Source organism: Pangasianodon hypophthalmus, chromosome 12 (genome assembly GCF_027358585.1).
Source record: "Pangasianodon hypophthalmus isolate fPanHyp1 chromosome 12, fPanHyp1.pri, whole genome shotgun sequence".
NCBI lineage: Eukaryota > Metazoa > Chordata > Actinopteri > Siluriformes > Pangasiidae > Pangasianodon > Pangasianodon hypophthalmus.
The window spans coordinates 1,510,030-1,536,124 of record NC_069721.1 but is presented as its reverse complement, the minus strand read 5'-3'; the positions used below and the strand labels follow the sequence as shown (position 1 = coordinate 1,536,124).

The 26,095-nt window shown below is 41.7% G+C and overlaps 3 protein-coding genes across 6 annotated transcripts in view; 1 reads left to right on the top strand and 2 right to left on the bottom strand.

Annotated features, from left to right (window-relative positions):
- Positions 1-26,095, top strand: part of ppp1r16a (protein phosphatase 1, regulatory subunit 16A) — a 49,079-nt gene that overhangs the window by 7,531 nt on the left and 15,453 nt on the right. Inside the window, exons 2-7 of the mRNA XM_026928116.3 lie at positions 6,821-8,766; positions 8,923-8,993; positions 9,724-9,869; positions 10,082-10,185; positions 10,471-10,595; positions 10,991-11,116. Coding sequence (XP_026783917.1) covers positions 8,496-8,766; positions 8,923-8,993; positions 9,724-9,869; positions 10,082-10,185; positions 10,471-10,595; positions 10,991-11,116 — 843 coding nt within the window. The 5' untranslated portion in view covers positions 6,821-8,495. The remainder of the gene's footprint in view (positions 1-6,820; positions 8,767-8,922; positions 8,994-9,723; positions 9,870-10,081; positions 10,186-10,470; positions 10,596-10,990; positions 11,117-26,095) is intronic.
- On the bottom strand, positions 11,150-17,479 carry LOC113535036 (CD209 antigen-like protein C). 3 transcript variants are annotated; one of them, XM_026928118.3, is made up of 5 exons: positions 14,336-17,479; positions 12,396-12,538; positions 12,203-12,309; positions 11,443-11,586; positions 11,150-11,360 (listed from the first exon to the last, which is right to left on the bottom strand). In XM_026928118.3, coding segments are annotated over exons 1-5 (738 nt in total). In that variant the 5' UTR covers positions 14,679-17,479; the 3' UTR covers positions 11,150-11,359. The 3 variants fall into 3 exon arrangements, with proteins under 3 accessions (XP_026783919.3, XP_053094561.1, XP_053094560.1); XM_053238586.1 differs by having other exon boundaries at positions 11,151-11,586; positions 14,336-14,565; positions 15,764-17,479; XM_053238585.1 differs by having other exon boundaries at positions 11,156-11,586.
- Positions 17,623-23,678, bottom strand: LOC113535035 (C-type lectin domain family 4 member M). 2 transcript variants are annotated; one of them, XM_026928117.3, is made up of 6 exons: positions 23,502-23,678; positions 21,421-22,395; positions 19,992-20,134; positions 19,815-19,921; positions 19,201-19,347; positions 17,623-19,112 (listed from the first exon to the last, which is right to left on the bottom strand). In XM_026928117.3, coding segments are annotated over exons 1-6 (1,503 nt in total). In that variant the 5' UTR covers positions 23,632-23,678; the 3' UTR covers positions 17,623-19,111. The 2 variants fall into 2 exon arrangements, with proteins under 2 accessions (XP_026783918.3, XP_053094544.1); XM_053238569.1 differs by having other exon boundaries at positions 17,623-19,347.

Sequence of the window (26,095 nt, the reverse complement as noted above, 5' to 3'; positions counted from 1 at the left end):
GCCAATACAACAATTTGGATTGTCCTGAAAAAGAAAGAAACCACTGGTGTACTAACAATCAGACATAGAACAGGTCAGCCAAGGAAAACAACAATAGTTGATGACAGAAACATTGTGAGAGCTGTGAAGAAAAACCCAAAAACAACAGTCAGTGACATCACCAACAGCCTCCACAGGGCAGGGGTGAAGATATCACAATCCACCGTTTGAAGAAGACTTTGAGAGCAGAAATATAGAGGTGGGATCGGTTCCTCATGACATCGTGGTATAAGTTATCCCGGTGATTCTGACCGGTACTTAGGAAGGGTGAAATAGAATGCTACTTAAATATGTGACTGTATCTAAGAACACCAGATCTGACAGGAACATGACAAGAAGGTTGCAGGGAACCAGTGGCTGTATGACAGGTATTTACATCAAGTGCTACATCATACGGTCACTTCATGACTTTGCTGAAGGTGTGTGCGCAAGAAGGTATCCAGGTGATACTCCCCTCACCTGGAGGTTATCTGGTGTTCCCAGAAGCGCATCTACATACATAAGTAGAGTTTGTTAATGATGATGTGAACTGTAAAGTGTGATAAACGATGAGGCAGTCATCATGATGAGGGTGTAGATATCAGTGCGGTGTGTGTGTGTGTGTGTGGTGTGTGTGTGTGTGTGTGTGAGAGAGTGTGAGAATCATCAGAGCAACCGGTTAAACCTGTCTAACGCTACCGTATTTATTTAATATCTCGTTACTGAGTGAGAATCATCTCAGTTTTGTTATTCATCATGTCTCCTTCTCTTTCTTCTTCTTCTTTCCCCCATTTTAAGCTGAGTGTTTATTACTCCACACACACAATGTAAAAGAATTTAAATTCCAACTGACAGCTGATGATGTCATAACAAAGGTCACAGCAGCTGCCACACACCTCTGCGGTAATGTAGATAGTTAGCTAAGCTGGTTAGCCAATGTAAACAGAAAGTGTGCTGGATTCTGTGGTTAAATTTCATTTTTTATTTATTAAGTGCTTTTAACAGTGAACATTGTCACAGAACATTTTTACAGAAATCCAGATGTAGATTTAGATCCTAACGAACAAGCCAGAAGTGACAGTGGTGAGGAAAATCTCCCCGAGTTGACATGAAGAAACGTTAAGAGAATCAAAAAGGAAACCCTCTTTCTCTTCTGATGGTGCGATACCACTACATAGTGACATACCAGCGGACAGTGCAGTACCACCACATACTTCAGATACCTTTTACATCATCCCCTTTTTGTCAAAAGTGTTTCACATGATGCACTTTGCAATCGTAACAACACAGTTTCAACAGCAAAGATACAACAACCACCAGATACCACTGGAAAATGTGACACCGCTAGATCCCTCTGGAAGGTGCGATACCCCCGGATACCACTAGATAGTGCAATACCACCAGAAAGCTTGATGCCACCAGATAACACGATAGCACTGGATCGTGTGATACCACCAGATACCACTGGATTGTGCGATACTGGAGTATAGTGAGATACCAGCGGATACCACCAGTTAGTGAGATACCAGCGGGTACCACCAGATAGTGAGATACCAGTGGATACCACCAGATAGTGAGATACCAGCGGATACCAGCGGATAGTGAGATACCAGTGGATACCAGCGGATAGTGAGATACCAGCGGATACCACTGGATAGTGAGATATCACAGGATAGTGCGTTACTGGAGTATAGTGAGATACCTCCGGATACCTTCGGACAGTGCGATATCACATAGTGCGACACCACTGGAATTCCTCGTTTCTGGTTACGCCGCTGCCAGCACAACACACGACGTGCTTCTGATAAGTTTTTAGACGTGAGTGTGACTTACATCAAGTGCAGCACGCAGATTTTAACGATTTTAACCCACTGGACTATAGGTGTTGCCACCTGCGGTAGAAACCCGAGTGCAAATGTATACGGAGGTTTACGTTAACTACCTTCGTATGACTATGCTGTAGATCCGCTGGGAATTCTGGACAGTGTGAAAACGTCGAGCAGCACTGCACTACGGCCCGCTTCAGTATTATTTTATCCAGGTTCGAATGAAACAAGGCTGTATTGTGAAAGTCTAGACAACGTAATTCTGTCTCATGACTGATATCAGCAGATAGCGTGATATCACCAGATACCACCGGATATCTCCGGGACAGCGAGATACCGCCGGGTGTTGTAGCCGTGTTCTTACGGTTGCAAAGTGCATCATGTGAAATACTTTTATCGTCACGAAAAGCTCAGGAAAGCACTTTTTGCTTACACAATCACAACCTTATCGCCGTGACTGAGTACGTCTACAACGTGTGTGTGTGTGTGTGTGTGTGGACATTATCAGGAGATTGTAAAAGCAGTGAAAGTACAGTGACATTAACCTTTAACCCTATGTGTGCGTTCTTCCTCACTAGCAGACGTGTGTGTGTGTGTGTGTGTGTGTGTCATACTTTAACCTTGTCATTATTGACATTTCTAACAGCGCAGCATGTTTAATATCAAGCTGATTTATTGGAGGGCGTTGTGAAAGCGTCAAAGTGTCAAACTCTCACTACTGAGGATTTTTATTACTCAAAGAAACAGAACCACTTTTTACTTTAAAAAAAAAAATAAAAAAATCATACTCTGCGTATGTCTCACACTCTCCGAGTCTGAAGTACAACACTAAAATGTCTTTGCTACTGGGTAAAGATACAAACTCCGCAACGATCCGTCGACTTTGTTTGGGTGCGATCTCAAATATCGTTCCAGTTTATTCCTCACTACTGTTTTTCGTTTTTTCATTTTAAACAAAATTCTTTGTGCTATAAAATTTAAAATGAGAAATGTAAGAACTCTGGAAAAACCCTGTTTGGCCCAAATAAGGAAGGCAGCTGTGAGAAGCAGCTGTGCTCATGCTCCCTAAACATGCTGCCTACCTAGGGAACTACGTTCCGATTGAAGCGCAGCGGGATCCCACGCCGTAATCCCGTCTGATTCTCTGTTTATTTAAAATATTCGCAATTTTTACTTCACACAAGCTTCAACCCGAGTGTTTACTGATGAAAGACTCTTTATCTGAATATCTTCGCTTTGATCATGTGGCATCCGCTGCATTGCTTCCTGCTCTGAACGTCTCCGTCTGCTCTGATCGCTGCTAGATAATAATCCTACAGAGATTTAGGCACTAGATAGTGGACCAAGATCACTAGCGGTGCGCTGTTTACCACCGCACTAACCTTAAATATCAGCCCGGATATCGTTATATATCTGTTTTCAATAACTGCAGAGTGAATGGAAGCAGTTCATTTGAGATCATTTGCTTACTTAAATATTTAAAATTGATTTCTTTTTATTTTTTTCTCCTATAAATCAGTTTTTGTAGGCATTAACCACAAGTATCATCAAACTCAGTTCAACAGTTTTTACAGTTCTAGTGCAGCACTGCTGGTTTTCTATATTGCGATAGATATCATGATATTTTGATTATTATCGCTCACCATTACAGACGTATTCAGAAGTTTTCGTCATTAGAGCGACATGAGTGTAATTTCAGCGTGTCAGGTTTCTTCATTATCCCACATTGTGTGTTGTACATCCACCCTTTGACTTCATAACAGCCCCCAACCTCCGCGTTATCTAGCTTTCGGATCCTCGAATTCCTCCCAAATTCCTCCCAAATTCCTCCGGACGTCTCTGTTTAAACTCTCGGCCTCCTTCTGACCGGCTCTGGAGACGTGAAGAGTCACGGCCTTGTTTTTGGATTCTCGTTACAGGAAACAACAACTTCATGGCGTTTTAATTTAAAAAAAAAAAAAAAAAACAGTGGGGGTGCAAACTTTTGCGCCGTAACCTAAAATATTACTAAAAAAAAAAAAAAAAGTGTTGTAACGCTGCTGTTTTAATAGCAAACCTAAACATTGTGTATCATGAACCGTTTTTGTGATTTCACGTCATTATCGTATTTATTATGTAGCCACGCCCACTGTGTTAGCTTTTCTTTGCCTTGTAATAACACACTTGCTGTGTGTGTGTGTGTGTGTGTGTGAGAGAGAGAGAGAGAGAGAGAGGTTTTCTGTTTTATTCAAGTCCTGAAAAGCTCCACTGTGTGAGGAAGTGTGTGTTGGAGGGTGTGTTCTCTCTAAACACTCCGTTTCTCACACACACACACACACACACACACACACTTTCTCCTAAAAACTTACATTAACGTTGTTACGTGTACGGAATAAAACACGCTATAGGAAAACATTCAACGAGTTGGATGAATAATTCATGAGCTTGCGTGGCTCCGTCCAATCACAGAGTAGCGTTTAATCATGACGCAATCACTACGGTTAAAACCTCCGACTAATAAAACTAGTGATGCGCTGATTTAATAACGGAGTGACCGAAATAACCGTAACGCTGCAGGTCACGAAGGTCACTAGAACACGAGCTAACGTTAAAGCAGCGTCTGTAGCTACATCGCCTAACGCCTTTGTCTTAACTAATATTGACGGAACGACTTCTTGACGTTGACGTCATAACGCAAAGGTGCGTCTGATTGGATGAAATCTCAAAATGCTCATTAAATATTCATGAACTTCCCCAGAGCAGCCGAGAAATCTAAAATTCATACGCTCTTGAGCTGTTCTGTGATTCTGCGTCGTGTGTGTGGGTGTTTTTTTAAGCTACTGCTCACTGAATGCGTGCGTGTGTGTGTGTGTGTGTGTGTGTGTGTGTGTGTGTGTTTGGGTGTGTGACCATTTTTGTGAAAAGGTCCACTGTGTGAGTAAGTTGATGGGATGGAGGGTGTGTCAACTCTAAACATTATATTATTATTATTTTATTACACACACACACACACACACACACACACACACACACACACACACCTGTCATGTTCCCAACTGTCTTATTAACCTCATTAACACAATATAAATATTTATTTATTATGGTAATGATGTCTAACTATAATGGCTGTAAATTGCTTTGTGGCATTTTCAAAAAAAAAAATCAAATAAATTAACATTTACTTATTTTTTTTAAACACTTTCCAAATGTAAATCACGTAAACGTGTGTATACACGCCTCAGGTGTGTTCTGATAATTGTTTATACGACACCTGGGTCAAGGTAGGCCGGATTTTCAGGTAGATAAATCTCACTCGTTCATTTCGTGTGGGCGGAGCTAGAAACAGCGTAGCCTGTTGATTGACTGTTGATCAAAACAACAGGAACGAATTTGTCCTGATTTATTTATTATTATTATTATTTTTTTGACGAATTTACCTGGAAACATCGCAATTTTTACACGAGATTTCACGTTCATTCTTTCCGTCACATTTTTATAGTCGCTGATATTCAGCTCGACTTCGTACGTATGATCCACTTAAGAAAAAGAAACAAACCTCCATCTTTAAGTTGCGCCCAAATAGCCGTCTGTTCACTACACGTGCTCACTACACAGGGTAGAACATGATAACGCTTATTTAACGTTATTGTGTACACTCTGAGTAGAGCATGCCTACATGCCTGCTAAAATGCTGTCTGACGCTCGCTCGCACATCATCGAAAACACCCCCCGACAAAAGCTGCACTCGGATTAAAAGTATTGGCACCCACGGCTTTGCTGTGTCAGTAGTCCACGTGGCATTTCATGTGATTTAAAAAGTTATTATTTTTTTTATTTTTTATGAAGTTTGTTAGTGCACGTCCACCATCTTCTCTTAGTCTCCTCATTAATTCAGCGAGGATGATGCAACCTTTGGAGTAGGTGTGTGTGTGTGTGTGTGTGTGTGTGTGTTGGTGTGTGTGGGTGTGTCTGAAACGATTTACATAAAGTTGCATTTTTTTTTTTTTTCCCCCCTCTCCGTCTCTCTCCTCTTTCCTGCACCGCGCTCCCGCCGTACGTTCCTGCGTGTTTACTGCTTCACTGACATTTATCAATAATGTATGCAGATCTAGAAAATAGGAGCTGTTTACTGTAAACAAGACGAGGACTATGCTACATATTAGATTAGATTAGATCAGATAATGTCATACGTTATTTATGCGTCATACGTGAATCTGGTGCTGTCGTGTCACTATAAATAGTTCCTCACCGCGTCGAGGAGCCGATTGGACGATTTGACAAAAATATCATGTCACGATACTTCAGCTATATACGGCGTGTGTGTATATATATATTATATATTATATATATTAGTTTAATGACACTTTTATTTAATGTTAACAAAAATAAATTGAAAAACTAAATACATAAAGAAAAGGAAGTAAAATTTGGAAAAAAAAACCCTGTAAAAATTAAAAGAAATCACAGCGCTGTTGAATTCTGGATTCTGATTGGTCAGAAGGTGTTGATTGATTTTCTAGAACAGCGGCTCTGCCAGTAGCGCAGGTTTATATTACTGCGCTCGTTCTAATACGTTATCGTTTCTATAGTAACCACGCATTCACAGGGACTTGAGCGGATTTTAAAAAATCGTTGATATTTTGCGAGGGGAAATTTTATTTATGTAACATTTATAGAAGGAGTCTCCAGTGTCAGAGGTAAAGCTGTACGTTTAAGTTTTCCGACATCTTCAGGACAGAGGAGTTTACGCGTTTCGCGGTTTCTAGGTAACGTAACAATCCGCGTTTTTTTTTTTTTTTTTTTTAACTTGGAGAGAGAAAAAAGAGAGGCTGGTGCAGGAGCGACTGTTTATAGCTGCTATAACGTAAGCGAGAACAGGAACGGGCTTTTTCACGCACGTTAAATGTAACTATAAACGGATAAAAAGTATGACACCATGTGCTTTATTCCTTATTAATGTGTCTGTTTGTATGTTTTCTCTTTCCCTGTCTCCTCAGGTCCCTGGTTCGGTTGTGTCCCAAATCCAAAAACTGACTCCTCGGGATGGCTGTGCTTCATTTTCACGCTCGCTCCCTGGAATTTAAGTGAAACTCACTGGACTGTAGTTATGGATCCAAATCCTGAGGAATCGCTCCGAATTGATCTTCTCTCTGCGATGAGGAACGGACGCCTGCTCTGAGAATCCCGTCCTCTTTCTCTACGCAGTTTTCGTTTAGACGTTCTGATGCAGGAAAAAAAGTGGCAGAACATCAGTGTTCGTCTCTTTTAAATCAGGCTTGAAGGCAGCTGATCTGCTCCGATTCACTCCGAAAACAGTAGCTGATGTCGATCAATCGCTGCTTATTGGGCACAAATCCAGAAAACCAACGAGGAAGAGCAGCCAGACGACCACTTTCACTGCTTCCATCCTTTCGTATTTTTCATTTTTTTCAGTAACGCACACGTGTCTGTCCTGCTGTACTTGGACCATTATCACCGTTAAACCAAGAAAATAAAGGCAAAGGAGTGAAAACGGGATATTTTTTTTTTTAAGTGTAATTTTCACACCAGAAGATGTAGGAGAAGGTCAGATGTTCACTTAGATCTTCACTTTAATGCACGCGTCTTCCCTCAGAGCACCTTCTTCTGTACCTCAAGATTTTCTTTTGTCTTTTTTTTTTTTTTCTTATATAAGTGGAACAGAAGCTGACGAGGCTGAATGCCGTTTCTGATGAACGTCAGGGTTCGGTTTCTATTCGTCATCACATTTAACTTCACTTCATGGAGGTTTGATTCGTTTCAGCTTGAGCTTGCACTATCCTCGGTGGATTTATCCTAAATCGCCAAAAAAAAAAAACAAAGAGAAGAAGCTAAACTAAGGAATATTTTTGATTTAAAACGTCGGCACAATCAGGAAAGCTAAACTTATAGCGAAACCACAAGGCCTTTTTGTTCAACAATCACAAATGATCTTTGAAATACGTTTATTTTAGTCGTGTATATATGCTCACTACATAGAGTATGACGTAATGCACCCTACGTAGTGGACTTCACGTTTGTTTTCACCCAAACGCACAACTTCTTGTAATTTCGTTCTATTTTAATGTCCGGATTTAATCCGAAACAGTTTTAAAAGAAGTCAGAAGAAGTCTGACTTGACAATCAGGAACCTTCTCCACGTTGCTTCCCTACTTCAAGACATTTCCTCCGTTATTTAAGGGTCTTGGTTCAGTTTTTTTGGAACCTCCAGAGTCTGGAACGTTGTGTATCAAGACCTAGCCTAGTTTTTTTTATTATTATTATTATTATTATTCATTTCCTGTCAAATTTCATCTTTCATTTTTTTCATTGCACACTTGTGGAATATTCATCTCGCGACGTCTTTGTTTACTTCCGAGGTTATTATCGTTCGTCTGAAATGGACAAGCACCATCCTTAAGCTGAAACTAGAGCTGTAGTGGAAGTGAGAAGGTCTGAAGGTTTGAGAAACATCTCCACAATCAGGAAACAAAAAAGCTGTACTGGAACCACAAGGTGAACTGGCCCTGAGAACTTCAGGCCTTGGACAATCCACACCGATTACGTTAAAAAAAAAAACAAAAAAGACAACACAAGGAATGATTACTGCTTCACGAATCTCATAATCAGGATACGAGCCTAAACCAAACCGAGCCTCGGTTCTTGTCGCCGGAAATGGCGGAGCACGGCGAGCTGCTGGCCGAGATGACGAGCGTGGGCCGCCTCTCCACGACGGACCGACTGAAGCACGCGCAGAAGAGACGGGCGCAGCAGCTCAAGGGCTGGGCGCAGATGGAGAAGGAGAACGCGCGCATGGGGAAGAACAACGTCGCGCAGAAGAAGAGCGACGCCGAGAAGAAGGGCAGGAAAGACGGAGGAAAGAAGGTGAGGTTCCCCAGCAACATCACGCTGCTGGAGGCCGCCGCCAGGAACGACCTCAACGAAGGTAAATCCGTAAATTCCGTTACAGTAAATTAGCTTTATTTACGCACGCTGGGCTTGTTTTAGAGAACGACACGCCTACTTTAGCGTTCTGGAGTGTGAGAGATGAACGCAGTACATGGAGGCAAAGAGTGTGTGTGTGTGTGTGTGTGTGTTGCAGTGAGGGAGCTGCTGAAGAGTGGTGTTAGCCCAGACCTGTTTAACGAAGACGGACTCACAGCTTTACACCAGGTACACACACACACACACACACACATTGTATAATCACTGCTTTTCTACGCTGTTGTGTTCTTAGGCTCGTCTCCACCACAGGAACTTTACTAGAAACTCAGGAAGTTTAGCTGCACCTCCAGGAACCAGCGCCAATTTTTTTTCACCCCTGTTTAATTCCTGATAGCTTCCTGCTTCCTGCTGCTGAGTCTGTACCTCTCTGCAGACCAGGAACTTACTGGGGTGGCGCTTGGGTACTGACTGCTAAAATACAAGCTTCACAGAATGATCTATTTTCCAAACCTGCTTTTGGATAATTAAAAAAATAATAATAATAATAATGAAATGTTAGTTAATGCTCGTGTTAGACCAGGAACTTCTCCAGGAACTGTGTAGTTCCTGCTCAGGAGAGTTCCAGAACCTTTCAAACCTTTTTAAAATTGACCTTTAATTATCTCCTATTTCGGAAGATTTAGTCCAGTTCAAAAGTTTACTGAAGTCCCACAAGGCTCCACAATGGGTTCAAATGATCTTGCCCAGTGATTGCGGAATACCCATGATGCATTGCTTATTTTGACACAGTATGTGTTTAAGCCAGTTTCGGTTGTTAACAATAGACTGAAGGATGTAAAGGATAAGTCAAACAGAAGCTTAGTGTTTGATAATGAAGGTGTGTTTAAGCAGCTGTGTCTCATCTCTCTCTCTCTCTCTCTCTCTCTCTCCCTCTCTCCCTCTCTCTCTCCGTGCCCAGTGCTGCATCGATGACTTTGTGGATGTGGTGCGCTGTCTGCTGGAGTCGGGTGCAAACGTGAACGCGTGCGACAGTGAGCTCTGGACTCCGCTACACGCCGCTGCCACCTGCGGACACACCGGCCTTGTCCAGATCCTCGTCCAGGCGTGAGTGTCTGTCCCAATGTCCACAAACACACTAACAAACGGACAAACTACCGTAAGCATTGGAGTAGCGCGCCTACCGTAATTACTCTAACTATAGCACAGACTGTAACGTGACTGCTGGAGTGTCACGTCTTGCGTAAACACATTAAACTGTGTGTTTTTGAGTTGTGTTACTAGTGATTTTGTGTTTGTGTGTGTGTGTGTGTGTGTAGTGGAGCGGATCTGCTGGCAGTAAATGCAGACGGGAACATGCCGTACGACCTGTGTGAGGACGAAGCCACACTCGAGCTCATCGAGGTAGTGATGGCCGAGCAGGGTGAGTCTCGTTCTCAGCGTCACGTCATCACTGTCGCCAAATATTATAAAAACTCAAGTCTACTGTTCTTTGTTCTGTCGCTAGCAGACTCCGCCCACAGACCGTATGACGTGTATTGTACACTTTTCTGGCCATAACTCTTAGAATCTTACTAGCTACCATCTCATTGGCTGTCTCCTGAACATGACAGCGGTCATGTGACCGAGTGAACCGTGCCATGTTGTGATGGACAGACGGGTTACGCCGTGATTACGGTGCGTTTAAACCGTTTCCTCGCGTACACAGGCATCACTCAGGAGCAGATAGACGAGTGTCGTGCTGCCAAGGAGAGAGACATGCTGACCGACGTCCAAGCACTGATAGACCGAGGAGACAGCCTGAACGCCAAGGACCAACACGGGGCCACCCTGGTGAGAGACAGACACATGCTGAGAGAGAGAGAGAGAGAGAGAGAGAGGGAGGGAGAGGAAGTGGGAAAGGCAGATAAGGAGACAGAGAGCAAGACGAACAGATAGAAATAGAAAGTGAAATGGGGTGAAAAAAAGATCAAGGGTTGGGCAGAGAGAAGAAGATGGGCATTGAGATGGGTAAAGACATAGAGAGAGAGAGAGAGAGAGAGTGCAAGATGGAGAGATGGAAAAAAGAAAGAGGAAAGATTGCAGAGAGAAAAACAGTGATGCTGAGACAACAGAGAGAGATGGAGAGAGAGAGAGAAAGAATGACAGAAACAGAGCAAGACAGGCAGAAGAGAGAATGATACACATGTAAAATGTGTGTGTGTGTGTGTGTGTGTGTGTGTGTGTAGCTGCACGTAGCGGCAGCTAATGGCTACTTGTCAGTGGGAGAGGTGCTGCTGGAGCGCAGAGCGAATGTGGACGAGACAGACACGGACGGATGGACACCGCTACACGCCGCCTCCTGCTGGGGACAGGTGAGCGGTGCACTGTGAGAAATTATACAGTGACTCAATACTTTATTGACAGATCACTATCACTATATTACAAAGAAACACTGAACACGATGGAGGGATGAAAGGAAAAGATCGAAACGTTTTTTTTTTTTAAATTCATGCTTTATACAGGATTTCACAAGCTTCTCTCGTTGAAGTTGTTGACGTTCGTGTCTGAGCTGAAGAGCAGATTTTGAGTCTCGGTACACTTTGGACTGCTGACAGTCTGAAAACACACAACACACAGAGACTGAGTTACATTATTCCACACATCACTGAGCATTTTATCATGTAACTTCTCAACTTACCACTGAAAATCCAGTTTCTCACAGATCCATCTCTCTTTTCTAGAGCAGGTCACGTCATTCCAGCCCTTTCTGTCTGCAGAACTCCAAATCTCAGCACAGTCCTCTTCATTACCTGCATCATTTGGTTCTCCCTTAGCCCAGTACCTGAAATCCAGAGATTTAAGATCAGAATCTGATCAGTGTTCAGTTCCCATGTCAGTCACACCAGTAGCTCTGTGTAGGTTTGAACGAAATACAAATTGTCAGCGCTGTGTGACTCACATGAGCATTACATCATTTTATTAAATTCCTTATGCTGTGCAGAATCAACCTGAAGCAAAGGCCACATACAGATCCATTGCCTGCTTCGTTGTCTTATCCCAAGTCGACACTACACGACTTTCAAAATCTGAGAATCGCTGAGCTGCACACGCTACACAACTCTTATCACTTGCGATCTGTTGTTTTGTGAATGTAGCACGTTCAGGTGAGTACATGAGCACGTCCCTAGAGATCCCAGATGAAGCGCAACTGATCCACAAATCCTGCTTCCTCTCGAAAATAAACACAAGAGCTTTCTATCTTGCAGATCGAATAGCTGCACTATTTTGTGTGGAAGGATTTTTTGGAAGATGCGAGTAACAAAGGTTGTCTGTTCCGCAAAGAGAACTGGAGGCGTAGCAGAAAGAAACTTAGCTGTTTTCTAGGGCCGTAACATTGTTTTATTTGATCCGAAGTTTGATATGTCTGCTCCTGAAATGGATTACTCTGAAAGTCTTACGCAGTGGTCAGCGCTGTACCGTCCACCCATTTCCAAACCCTCTCTGTGCTTCTGTCACTTAAACCAATCCAAGCCTTATCTCCGTCCAGCTGCTTAATGATGAACTCCTGTGAAGATAAAAGCGCAATAAGAAAAGATACAGCTAAAAAAAAAAACAGTTCATTCTCACTCTTTCTCTTTCATGCTGTCTCACCTGTTCCTCTCTGCTGCTGATGATCACGAGGTCTGCTCCTTTCCTACTGCAGTCCTGTCTGCTGTCAGTCCAGCTCTTCTTCTCCGTCGAGATAAAGTAAAGACTGGAGCTGAAGTAGACCCATCCTAGTTGGGCATGTTTAGCTGATCACATGGGAGGACATATATAAGGACGGATTTACTATAACATTTCGTGGCATCACAGAAGCCTTTTTGATAACAAGCTCAAAGCGACACTTGCATGGTGTGAGCTTTTTTTAAGCACAGCAGTGTCACTATATGTGTAAAAAGATGTTTAGAGTTTTAGTTTGTACCTGACTGCAGCCTAATAAGGTACAGTAAATTGACACAGTGTTCAAAAACCCCAACAACAGTGCTCCACCTGATACACGCGTACCAGCACCACACGTACTGCCATGTCACCAGCCACATTATAGGGCCTTTCGCACCGCGGGAACCTTTTCATAGTACCTGAACTAATTGTGGAACTACCCACTTTTTGGCGTTTTCGCACCTCCGGAACTGGGTGTGATTTTAGTACCGACTGCCTTTTTCGAGAACCAAATGAGCTCCTACTCCGGAGCAGGGTCTAACCAGCACAACTGGTACTATCCGTGACGTAAGTACGAAAACTCCCTCACCCGCCATGATTTAAAACGCCACGTAAACATACTGTAGTGTCGACTTATTCCGCAAGTATGGAGAACAGCAATAGATGGACGCGAGACACAACAAAAACACAGCCTCGATCACAGCGTCCTCCATCCTCCGGTTGTTTACGTTGTTCTTCTTTGTTTCCGTTGTTGAACGCCGCGCACAAATGACGTCACTGTCGACCGGCTTACGTCACTTCCTAGTGCCCGCTGTCGGTGCGAATGCAACCCTTTAAACGGTACTGGGAAATAGTTCGCGCAAAACCGCCCAGTACTTTAGTACTGTAAATTTAGTTCTGGAACTAAAGCGGTGCGAAAGGCCCTTATATCTGATCAGGACCATTGGTGATCAGTGGTGGTCCCTTTCCATTGATGGACGTCGAAGAGGAGAGCTGACACATACTTGCAATAATTGTATTACCCACAAAGCGCAAGTATATGGTAGCTAATAAAATGTGTACAAACGTCACTACGTGGCCAAAAGTATGTAGATACCTGATTGTCACATTTATAGGTGCTTGTTGAACATTGTGTGCTTCTCCCTTTGATGCTGCTGCTGCCGTAAAGGCTTTCCACTATATATTGTAACTTCTTTGATATTATTTGCTCTCATTTAGCCCCAATAGTGTTGCGCACTGATGTTGGACAATAATGTGAGCCAGGATCACAGTAAGCAATCCAACCCGAAGATGTTTGATTGGGTTGAGGTCAGGGCTCTCTGGCATGTTCTTTTACACCAAACTTTGGTTTGCAAACCATTTCTATATGTTAGGGGCATTGTTCTATTCAAACAGGAAGGACCTTCCTCAACCTGTTATCATTGTAGTCTGTCCATTTTTCATCCTCTACCAAACCATAAAGTTGGCAATGGGCAACTCTGCCAAATGACTTCAAAGAATGCAATTCCACCGCTCCAGAATCCAATGGCCATGCTTTACACCAATCCAAAGATGCTTCTGAGCTCAGGCCCATGTGTAGCTGCTTGACCATAGAAAGTAAGCCATAGAGCTCCTGACAAACACTGCTTGTGCTGGCGTGAGTGCTTCCATCTACAAGCAATGGAAGTATCTAATGTGGCCAGACTTGGTAATTAGAATCCCTTGTGGCCATGTAGCATGAGTGGTCCAGCACTGGGTGGTAATGAATTTGATAAAAGTTTATTAAAGAAATGGCTTGGCAGTTTTGAGTTACTCTTTCCTGATCCTCTTCCAAAAGAAACTAGACTGCAACAGTGAAATATACTGCATGTTCATGTACCATCTGTAGCTGATTTGACATATTTGCTCACCTAGATCCGCCAGCTTCTTCTGAAGTGCAGCATTCTCCTTCTGTAATTGGTCAATCAGTTTTACTAGGTTGCTGTAGTTGGTCTGAAAATTGTCATTCGGGATGTTGTAACTGATCTGTAACTGGGTGTTATTTGTAGCGAGGACTGTGACTGCAGCCAGCAGGAGGATGCACAGCAGGCCAAAACCCACTGCAGCCACTCTGTAACAGGGCTCTTTGTAGTGCCGCCTCCTGGGGAATGGACACGGAGACATAGACTGAGTCGTCTGTTGATTAAAGTCAGCTGTCTTGTACCTACGTTCATTGGCTCTTGCGTATAGGCACACAATTAATAACTGTCTCATCTGGTGCTAGGCACAATGTGTCTGTCTGTCTGTTCCCCATCCATCCGTTAAAAGGGACCACCATAGTACCACCTGTTACTAGATTGGTGGATCATTCCTAGCACAGCAATGGCACTGACATGAGATCTTGTAAGTGTCTCTGCTGTGCCCGAGAATGGACCACGAATATATCTGTTTAGTCGTGATGAACAGATGGTCCTGTGGATGTCCCTTTCCACTGAGGAGGAGAGATGGGGACTGACACATGGGGCCTCATTTATCAAATTTTTTTTTTTATATGTAAATGTTTTCAAATGCCAAACCAAATGAAAATTTTCCACCAGATTTATGAAAGTTTGGATAGTGCTGATTTATTTTGTACTCGTGCATGAAACAAGCACAAAATGTTGAAAGGAAAAAAAAAGCAGACGTGGAAGTTATTTTGTCTCACATCTACACCAATAAAAAAAATATAATTTATCACCGTAACAGCACCTGGAATTAGGAACTAATTTACAGACAAGCTGTGAATTAGGTGTGAATTAATATCTTAAAAAGAAGAGTTATGATGTCGAAATAATAATGAGTTAGGTGAAAAATGCGAGTTACGAAGTCAAAATTACAAGATCATATTTTGAAATAACGAGTCAAAATAAGTTATGTCAAAATAAGGAGATCATATCTTCAAATTTACGTCAAGTCAAAATAATGAGATTATATTTTGAAACTATGCGTTATGTAACAAGTTAGTAGATAAAAATGCGTTGAAATAACGTTACTTAAAAATTTTAAGTCAACGTTAAGTCAAAATATCGAGGTGCTAAGTCAATATAATATAAATAGTGAGTTGTTAAGTTGAAATAAGGTAGTAAGTCAGAATAACAAGATATTAAGTTATAAAAATGAGACTTGATCAAAATAAAGACTTCAAAAAGATTTCACACCTTCCGGTTCAGGGATTCTGTAAGAACTGAACAAATTTGTCTTATATTTTATGGGACTTGTTTCTTTTTATTTGCCGAGAGAGCCCACTTTTCTGCACTTTGCTCAAAAGGTATTTTGAGAGCATCCTTGGTTTGTAGTTACAGAAAAAGTGTGTACTGCACCTGAGTTGTTGTTCCCGTCGCTCTGAGAACTGAGGCCAATTTGTATCCTCGTCAAATCTCATCTCCATCCTGATCTCTTCAGTTACTGTGTTATTCCTGTCAGTTCTGGAAGGATGTATGAAACTTATTTACATCAGTTTTAAACCTCACTCATTAAGTCTGTTTCTGTATGTGGGAATATCACATGTATTCCCCTGAATGGAGAAGTTCCAGTGTGGGTTTGTGCACAAACGCAAAGTGGCTAAAGTGTGCATGTGGAAGTGATTCTGTAGCAAAATGCCATTTTGCCTCAATGATTTTCACTTTTTTTTTGTCGCACCACTTGGGAGCCATTTTTTTAGCCATTTTCGTCAGGTTCCAGAGAAGCCTGATGCAGACACAGGGACTCTGCATGGCACTGAAGAAATGAAACTTGCGGTCATGTTCTTGGAACCATTGTGTGACGATGCATGCTCTGTGAAATGCCGAACTGCGTGCAGAACACAGGGTTGTACCAATCTATTACTGAGTGTCACTGAGCATCACTATCAGCGCTGACACTGGCCTGAAACCCTGCATTGATCCTGAATTGTATCCGATTGGTCACTTCATATATCTCATAACAGCACAAATAAGACTCGTTTACTAAGAGGATGTCGGATTTGGATCAGTATTTGATATCATCGGCTTGTGCGACATAATGATCTTCATTACAGTGCCATGATATCCAGTGACATTTACTCCGATTATATTATATTATATTAAATTCCAGAACTGACAAACTTTATGCATTTTGCATAGAATTTAACATCCGGGTATGCCAGTACAAATTATAACTGAAACACAGACCAAAAGATCCGTCTTTTCTCCCCAATAAATAGGCAGATGAGCCAGTTGATATATGAATCTGGAATGATTTGCGCAGATGTTCTGAACTCTCCGATATTAACCAACACCACTTGGAAGCTCCGCCCCCTTCGCTATCTTGCATTCTCTCGACTGGACTCGCAGGCGACTCTCGATTTCTGTCATGGTAAATGACGAATGCTTTGAGTTCATTAATATGGAATAAAGTTTCAGTGTATATTTGACTTAGCTAACGTTAGACATGTACAAATATATATTTAACATTAAATATAAGAAATGAAATGTTAAATATGTTTATTAGCGAGGCCGCCGAAATATTTTTTCACTTTCTTTTGAAAACTGAAAGTCGTTTTTTTTTTGACTATTTTCAACTGAAAGAGAAAAAAGGTAGAAGATTATGCCTGGAAAAAAAAAGATTAAACAGGCCTACAACAAAAATCCGAGATTTCATGATCGCCACTGCCGGCAAGCAGTTCCCGACTGCACGGCCTGTAACGTTATTACGCCCTCGTCTACAGACTTGTTTACAGACCTGTTGGTCCAGGACCAACATCGCTAATTCTGCATCCAGCTTCATCTCCTTCACTAGTAATATATTACTCCATCTTTAAAAACACGCTGCCAGTGGTTATTAATGTTTTACTGCATTTCTTGTCATTACATAACAAGTTTTTTCCCCTCAGTGTAAAATATCTGGCTGCGCTGGGCGTTCAACGATATCAGCTTTTTTCTGTTTACGGACAGACTGATATGACAGCGGCTTGAAGCGGCTAGAAAAAGAGCCTCATTTAAACACAGAAATGCTCTGTGGCCCTTAATGCAGTTTTCCAAATGGGATTTCTCAGCCAGATAATACACTTGTGAAGAGATCTTTTTTTTTTTAAATCATGTTCTATATTTTTGCAGGTTATCTGTACAAGTAAAAAATAAAAAAAATGGCTATTGATTGCACCTTTTAGAAGAACAAATTTGTTAACGAATTAACAAAAAAATAAGGAAAGAAAAAGGATGGATGAATGGAGGGAAATATTTATTTTAAGATTTATATTATGCAACACAGTTTTCATTTAAAAATATAAATAAAGAGCAAAGTCTTAGCATTCGAATATATAATACATTGTTACCTGTTTACTGGCAATGCCGTATGGTACTCAAAGCTAATGGTACTCAAAGCTAACAGGCTAATCAACTAGAAATGTGTTCTAGCATTCACTGAAATCCAAAAAATCCGATTTCATTTACAAAATATTCAGTGACATAGTGGACTGAGTGTTGGGCACATAAATATCCTAATCAAGTACACTAATGTAGCTAGCTAACATTTACAGAGAAACCTTGTTAACTTAATTTAACTTGGGTAGAGTCTTCAAGAAAAGCTAAACAGTTCAAGCTAATGTCATTGATTTTTAAAGCAGTGAAATAAAACTTTATTTAAATAAAACACAGACAACTATATGTGAAATGTCTCACTGCTACAGTTAAATTGGGTGCTCAAGAAAATGTGTCAGCGTTTTGTTTTTTTCTACACAGTTTTGAAAAAATATACAGTGCATCCGTAGACAACTGTCATTACAGTAATTTAGCTAAACACAAATAGCTAGGTAGCTAACAGCTTTATAAAAAAGGTTTTGACTCTCGACAGCTGGCTTAGCATTACATCAGATCATTCATGGTTTTCAACAGAGGAACATACATTCACCGTCCACTTTATTAGGAACACCTGCTCATTCATGCAATGATCCAATCATGTGGCATAAAATCATGCAGATACAAGTCAAGAGCTTCAGCTGGCATCACCAGACTGATTTGACTATTTCAGAAACTGCTGGGATTTTCGCACACAGTCCCTAAAGTTTACACAGAATGGTGCGAAAAACAAAAGCCATCCAGTGTTTTGTTGATCAGAGACGAAGGCTACGATAACTCAAATAATCACTCTTTACAAACATGGTGAAAGGAAAAGCATCTCAGAAAGCACAACATGTTGAACCTTGAGGCTATTACAGCAGAAGACAGGTTCCATTCCTTTCCTCCAAGAACAGGAATCTGAGGCTACAGTGGGAACAGACTCCCCCAAACTGGACAAGATTGAAAAAAGACTTGGCAAGTTTTTCCAATCTTCAACTGTCCAGTTTGATCACTGAGTTCACTGATGTTTGTTGTGAACATTAACTGACGCTTTTGACCTGTATCTGCAAGATTCTATGCATTGCCCTGCTGACACGTGATTGGATGATTGGATAATTGCATTAATGAGCAGGTGTACAGGTGTTCCTAATAAAGTGGCTGGTGCTAGCTTAGTAGTACTACCACTGCATAAATTTAATAAAATAAGCTGTGACAAAAGCCAAAGTTATAGAGAGAGACATTACTGCAGTACCTAAATATTACCTACTTACACTAGATAGCTAGTTAGAGTAATATTATAAGTGGATGGGGTACTCAAGCGTGTTTTTGTGACACAGTCGGTGGAGGTCGCTGCTGACAGAAGGCTGAGTTTAATCTGAGAATAATACAACATAGAGAGACTGAGTCAGAGTTGCATTATTACATCATCACTGCGCATTTTATTATTTAATTTCTCAACTTACCACTGAGAAGTCCGAAAAGGTTTCTTACAGATCCATCTCACTCCGTCGTTGCACGGACGGTCGTTCCAACCCTGTTTATCCAGAAGACCCCAAAGCTCAGCACAGTCCTCATTTCCTGAATTATTGGGTTCCCCCGGAGCCCAGTACCTGAAATCCAGAGACACAGAATCAGAGTCTGATCGGAATTATTGACACACTTCATGAAAATTAGCCAAAATGAATAAGACATGCTAGGATAGATATTTTCAGCTTAAAATAAAACTATGCACAGTGATCCTTATTTTTAATTCATCAACAGTTATGTGATTTGAGTGAAACATAGGATACAAATGTTTTTCTGAACTGGAATTTCATAAATGCAGCATTTCTTGTGTTAATGCTCCTGCAAACGATTTACAAATTTTTTTTTTCTCTCCATATTGAGTTTCATAAATGAAGCCCATTGTTTCAGACATGAAATGTATGAGTATTTTTTTTTTTTTGTACAAAACTGTAGTTTGTCTATAGCTGTAGTGTCATGCGCAAAGCTGAATGATGATTACATTGGTTGACATGAACTTTAGGACCTGGTCAGATAATCCAGGATAAATAGACAATTCATTTAAATGTCTTACGCAGTGGTCAGTGCTGTACCATCCACCCATTTCCAGGTCCCCTCTACGGGTCTGTCATTTAAACCAATCCAAGCCTTATCGCTGCCCAGCTGCTTAACAAGGACCTCCTGTGAAGATAAAAGGGCAATATGAAACCGTTCAAGCATACTTTGTCTCTCGACTTTCACGCTCTCTTACCTCTTCCTCTTTGGTCTTGATGATCACGAGGTCTGCTCCCTTCTTTCTGCAGTCCGCTCTGGCCTCATTCCAGCTTTTCTTCTCAGTAGAGATGAAGTAAAGACTGGAGCTGAAATAGACCCAGCCTAGTTTGGCCTGTGCAGCTGATAAGACAGAAAGGATATAGATTTAATAATGTTTTTAAATAGACCCACTCCTGAAGGAATTCTCACCCTGACCAATCCTACAAAAATGTTTGGCCAGTCCCAGCCACTACCGCAGTTAATACAGTCAGTAAAGTACTGGAACAGCAAGGCCAATTCTTCGTTTTTGCTATACGCTTAAGACATTTGAGTTTGGGATCAAAAGATGAATATAGAGATGATAGATCAGAAATTCAGCTTTCATTTCCTGATATTTACATCTAGATGTGTTAAACCACTTAGAACATGGCACCTTTGGTGGCAGTCCACCCAAGGTGAGCAAAAGTATCGGAACAGGTAGTATTAAGGTAAGTAACACTTGATATTTGGATATCCTATATTTGCATCAAGCATCAAGCTGGCAACCCACTAACATCACCAAAATGTTAGTTCTTTTGTGATGCTTTTCCAGGCTTGTACCGCAGTTTTATTCAGTTAGTTAGTTTTGGGTTTTTTTTCCCTCAGTCTCCTCTTCAGGAGGTGAAATGCTGCTCAGTTGGGTTAAGGTCTGATGATTGACTTGGCCAGTCTAAAACCTTCCACTTTTTACCCCGATGAAGTCCTTTGTTGTGATGGCAGTGTGTTTTGGATCATCGTCTTGCTGCATGATGAATTTCCTTTTAATTAGGTTGGATGCATTTCACTGTAAACTGGCAGACAGAATGTTTCTGTAGACTTTATCATTCTGCTGCTACATCATGAGTTCCATCAACAAAGATTAGTGAGTTCATTCCAGAAGCAGCCATGCAAGCCCAAGCCATGACACTACCTCCACCGTACTTGACCCATGAGCTTGTATGTTTTGGATCACGAGCAGATCCTTTCTTTCACCACACTTTGGACTTTCCATCACTTTCATAGAGGTCAGTCTTGGTTCCAGAACTTTTGTGGTTCATCTCTGTATTTCTTTGTGAATTCCAATCTGGCCTTCTGGTTCTTACTTCTGAAGTCTTCTTCAAATGGTGGATTGTGATACCTTCACCACTGCCCTGTGGAGGTTGTTGGTGATGTCTGTTGTTTTTGGGTTTTTCTTCACAGTTCTCACAATGTTTCTGTCATCAACTGCTACTGTTTTCCTTGCCGACCTGTTCCATGTCTGGTTGTTAGTACACCTGTGGTTTCTTTCTTTTTCAGGACATTGTTGGTACACATTGGTGTAAAACCCGAGCAGCACTGGTACCAGCACCACACACATTAAAATGTCATTTCACTGGTGTACTGAGAGGGTTTTTGACATATTTGCTTACCTATCTCTCGCAACCTTTTCTGAATTTCATCTTTCTCCTTCTGCAACTGGTCTTTCTGGTTTGCCATGGTGCTGTAGTTTGTCTGCAGTTTCGCCATTTCATTAGCCAGTTCTTTACATTTCGCCTGGTCCTGGTCTCTCACCATGATCAGGTTGTTGTAGCTGGTCTGTAACCTGTCTCTCTCAATAGTCAGGTTGTTGTAGCTAGTCTGTAACTGGTCTCTCTCGACAGACAGGTTGTTGTAGCTAGTCTGTAACTGGTCTTTCTCGACAGACAGTTTGTTGTAGCTGGTCTGTACCCGGTCTCTCTCGACAGTCAGTTTGTTGTAGCTGGTCTGTACCCGGTCTCTCTCAACAGTCAGGTTGTTGTAGCTGGTCTGTAACCAGTCTCTCTCGACAGACAGGTTGTTGTAGCTGGTCTGTAACCAGTCTCTCTCGACAGACAGGTTGTTGTAGCTGGTCTGTAACCAGTCTCTCTCGACAGTCAGATTGTTGTAGCTGGCCTGTACCCGGTCTCTCTCGACAGTCAGTTTGTTGTAGCTGGTCTGTACCCGGTCTCTCTCGACAGTCAGGTTGTTGTAGCTGGTCTGTAACCAGTCTCTCTCGACAGTCAGATTGTTGTAGCTGGCCTGTACCCGGTCTCTCTCGACAGTCAGTTTGTTGTAGCTGGCCTGTAACCGGTCTCTCTCGACAGTCAGGTTGTTGTAGCTGGCCTGTAACTGGTTTTTGTCTCTGTTCAGGTTACTGTACATTATCTGAAGTTGGTTCCTTTCAAAAGTCAGGTTTCCGTAGCTGGTTTGGAGCTGCTCTTTCTCAAGAATGAGATTGCTGTAATGAGTTTGTAAATCAGTGTTTTTTGTAGTCAGGTTGTTGAACTTGACCCACAGCACTGAGACAGCAGAAATCAGGAGAACACACAGCAGGGTCAAACACACTGCAGAAAGTCTGTAATACCTGCTCCCTGAAGTGTTGCATCCTAAATGAGAATAGGAGACACAGACATAGACACTTTATTAGGGTCAACTATCTTGCATCTACACTCATTGGCCAGGTACACCTCATGTATAGATGCACTTTATAGGTATGCATTTACTGACTGTAGCCCATTTGTTGCTCCACACAATGCATCAGCCCTTGCCCCTGTCCGTTAATGGAGGGGAAAGAGAGGCGCACCCCAGAGCAGATTTTATTTGGGTCGAGGGCACAGAAGTGACACTCACATGGTTGTGTGTATGTGTGCCTCTGTGTGTGGTGGTTTGAGGCCTTAAACCTGAGCTTTTGTTGTTACTATCAGCCTGTAGGGTGAAATCAGTAATTCAGCTATTCATGTGGCCGGACTGGTATATTTGAGTATCATCAGCATAGAAATATACATAATCCATGAAGTTGATTATTTTAGAATAACAGCCTGTCCCAGGGTGTTTTCTTTACAACAGCAATTAGTGAACGGTACATGCAGCTATAAACAGTCATTCCTTCACCAGCCTCTCTTTCTTTCTCTCTCTTGAACTTAATAAGACAGAAAATGCAGCTTGTCATGTGAGACTTCAAAATGTGCTGACACTGGGCACTTCTTCCATAAATATTAAATAAAAATCTCCTTACAGAAAAATTCACCATATCAGTCATTAGACATTTTTCTTTGTTAAATAAAAACACATTTGTTTTAATCTGCTTGTTAATAGTAATATTATTATTATTATTACTGTTATTATGTGGAGTGACCACTGTACAAGTCTCTGTGAATGAGCTGTTACTACAGAAACAATATTAGAATGAGTGCATTAATATAAACCTGTGATTTAAGTTACAGTCAGCACTATTTTCAGAGCTCCTGTTACAGAAAATGAATCAACTTTTTTTCAACCTTTTAACCAGTCAGATTTGAGAATTCAGCAGTGCTGTGGGATAACATATAACGGTTTATAACAATCTGTCAACTTACGATCATTTCCAAAATGTGTGCAAAAATATGTTCATGTTAATCTGTATAAAGACCTGAATACATTTGTGCTATGTTTTGTGGGGTTTGTCTTGTTGAGAATTCCCCCACGCCTGTGTCTGTTTGCGTTCGTACTGCACCTGAGCTGATGTTCCTGATGCTCTGATTGGCCAGGTTGTCCTCATCCTTGTCATCATTGTCTTCACAGGAATTAAACCTGTTATATGAAACCAGATGGAAATTTTTAACTATGACCTGTCTCATCTCCATCCTGCTTTTCAGTAATGCTTTTCAACAAGACGTTGTTGTTCCTTGTCAGAGGGTGTACCAGGATAAAAATACCCATGAGTCAGTATGCATATTTGTTAATCACATGTATATCTGGTAACCAATTGTATGGCTCTTAATGGAGAAGTCAGGTTGTGTTTAATTGCAAAAATGCTGAGCTTGATAAAATCAAAAGTGAACTGAAACCTTGAATCATGGGTAAAACTTACCCTGTGTTAAACATAAATTAGAGTGATGTACACTGAGTTACACTCCATTACATACGTCTGTGTAGCATTGTACTGCACCTTTGGCATTCAGAACAGGACGCATGAAATATACAAGATGGTTTCACTGCAAAATGTCGGAATTCTCTTTGCAAAAGCAAATCCAGGGATTGTGCTAGTCAGTGAAGCAGTTAAACCTTTGGTCAAGTTCCTTGAACCAGTCTATGATGAAACATGCCATGTGAAATGGCAAGTACTCCTCATCATACAGAAAAGCTCTATGGACTCATGTTGCTTGCTCCAAATTTTATCACATTACCTTCGTGGCTCTAGCACAGTTCGACTTGATGCACTATCCCACAAGATACAAAGAAGGCCCTGTCCTGGCTGTCCAAACAGCTGAGTCACTGGCTGTCTTCAAAGAAGCATCTCTTCACCAAGCACCTAATGGAAGACCAAATATACTGTATTCTTAGATATCCGCATAAAGCATCAACTTGTGTTGATTCCCACCACCATACACGCCTGTAATTTCTAGGTTTGTCCTTATGGCTACTGCCAAAGGTTCCAAAGCAGTTGTAAACAGTAGTGGTGAGAGGAGGCAGCGTGCCTAATCTATTCTATTCAGCACTCAACTTTACTGATGTCCTTCGTTTTGCCAGTTCTACGATGGTAGAACTGCTGGTTTGTCTGATTTATACCACACCAGCTTGTAGGAGGTGGAACTTTCAACCCAGTCCTATTCAGACCGGATTTTACATGAGGCGGTTGCACAGTGTAATTATTACTGGAGTATCTCTGGGCTTTAGTCCCGTCCAAATCTGAGTGCAAAATAAGTGTTATGCCATATTTTACCTTCTTTATAAAGGACATGTTTGTAATAACCCCACGTAATGTATATCCCATCTGAATTGATGTTGGTAAAGAGTCTATTATGTCCTTCTCAGTTTATATATAACATGGAATACACTGAAATACTAATGTTGTGGCATGGTTTGATTAGCTCTAAATGTCTTTTTGTCCTTTTTTTGGTAAAATGTTATTCTGAAGACTAAAAAATTGTTTAAACTTTCATAAGACCAATTACAGTTAACAGTACCAGTTGTGTAATCCATGAGTTTTGCTGAATCTCCATTCGTCCTGGCCGTCTGCATCACCCACATACACCACTTCCCTTTTTACACTTTCAGCCATATTTGTCTGGAGCTTGTTCTCACAGCAGCCTCTCCTATTTATTTGTACTTTATAAATCCTGACTATGAACGTTCTTGAGCAAGGTAATAAAGGAGGACAGAATAGAAGAAAGAAACAAGTAGGCAAGAGTAAGAAAAAAACGAATGCAAAAATTAAAGAAAGAGTGTCTGTTCGGTTTCAAATGTGTGTGTGGCTCCAGTGAGTGCGAGAGTGGAAGCAAAGCTGCTGATTGGTCAGCTGCTGTCATGTGTGTTATGATATCATCACTTGACAGGTGAAATTCAGAACGAAAGAAAGAAAGTGTGATGTGATTTGGGTGTGATCATAGGGAATGTTTGTTAGAGTTTGAAAAGTAAAAGCGAAGCTGCTGATTCCTGGACATCATCAGATGGTGGCCCAACATTCTCCTGAACTATTTGTTTTTTGTGCTCGGGCAGACGATAGGGGCACCTACGTATTACCACCTCTGGGGCCGTCTCAATGTGGCATTCTATGAAGTTAGTTTAACCGGGGAGAGGCGAGAACCTGTCGGAAAACTCCGCTTGCACCTTGGCAATGTCCGTGGGTTGGGAAGTGAAGTGACTTGTGGCCAAGTACGGTGACCCATAATCAGAATTTTTGCTCTGAATTTAACCCATCCAAGTGCAAGTGCACACACACAGTAGTGAACACACACACCCGGAGCAGCAGGCAGCCTTTTTTTTTTGCTGTGGCGCCTGGGGAGCAGTTGGGGGTTCGGTGCCTTGCTCAAGGGTCTCACCTCAGTCGTGGTATTGAGGGTGGAAGAGAGTGCTGGTCATTCACTCCCCCCACCTACAATCCCTGCCGGACCTGAGACTCGAACCCAGGTAGGTGACCTTCAGGTTCACCTTCGGGTTGCAAGTCCGACTCTCTATCCATCAGGCCACAACTGCCTTCTATCCATCTATGCATACGCCTGACCTCATAGTCAATGTCCCCAACCCGCCGTGTGACCTCAAAGGGCCCTTGCTATTTGGCGAGTATTATTATATGGCGAGCAGCATTTGATCTCCACTTTCACCTAG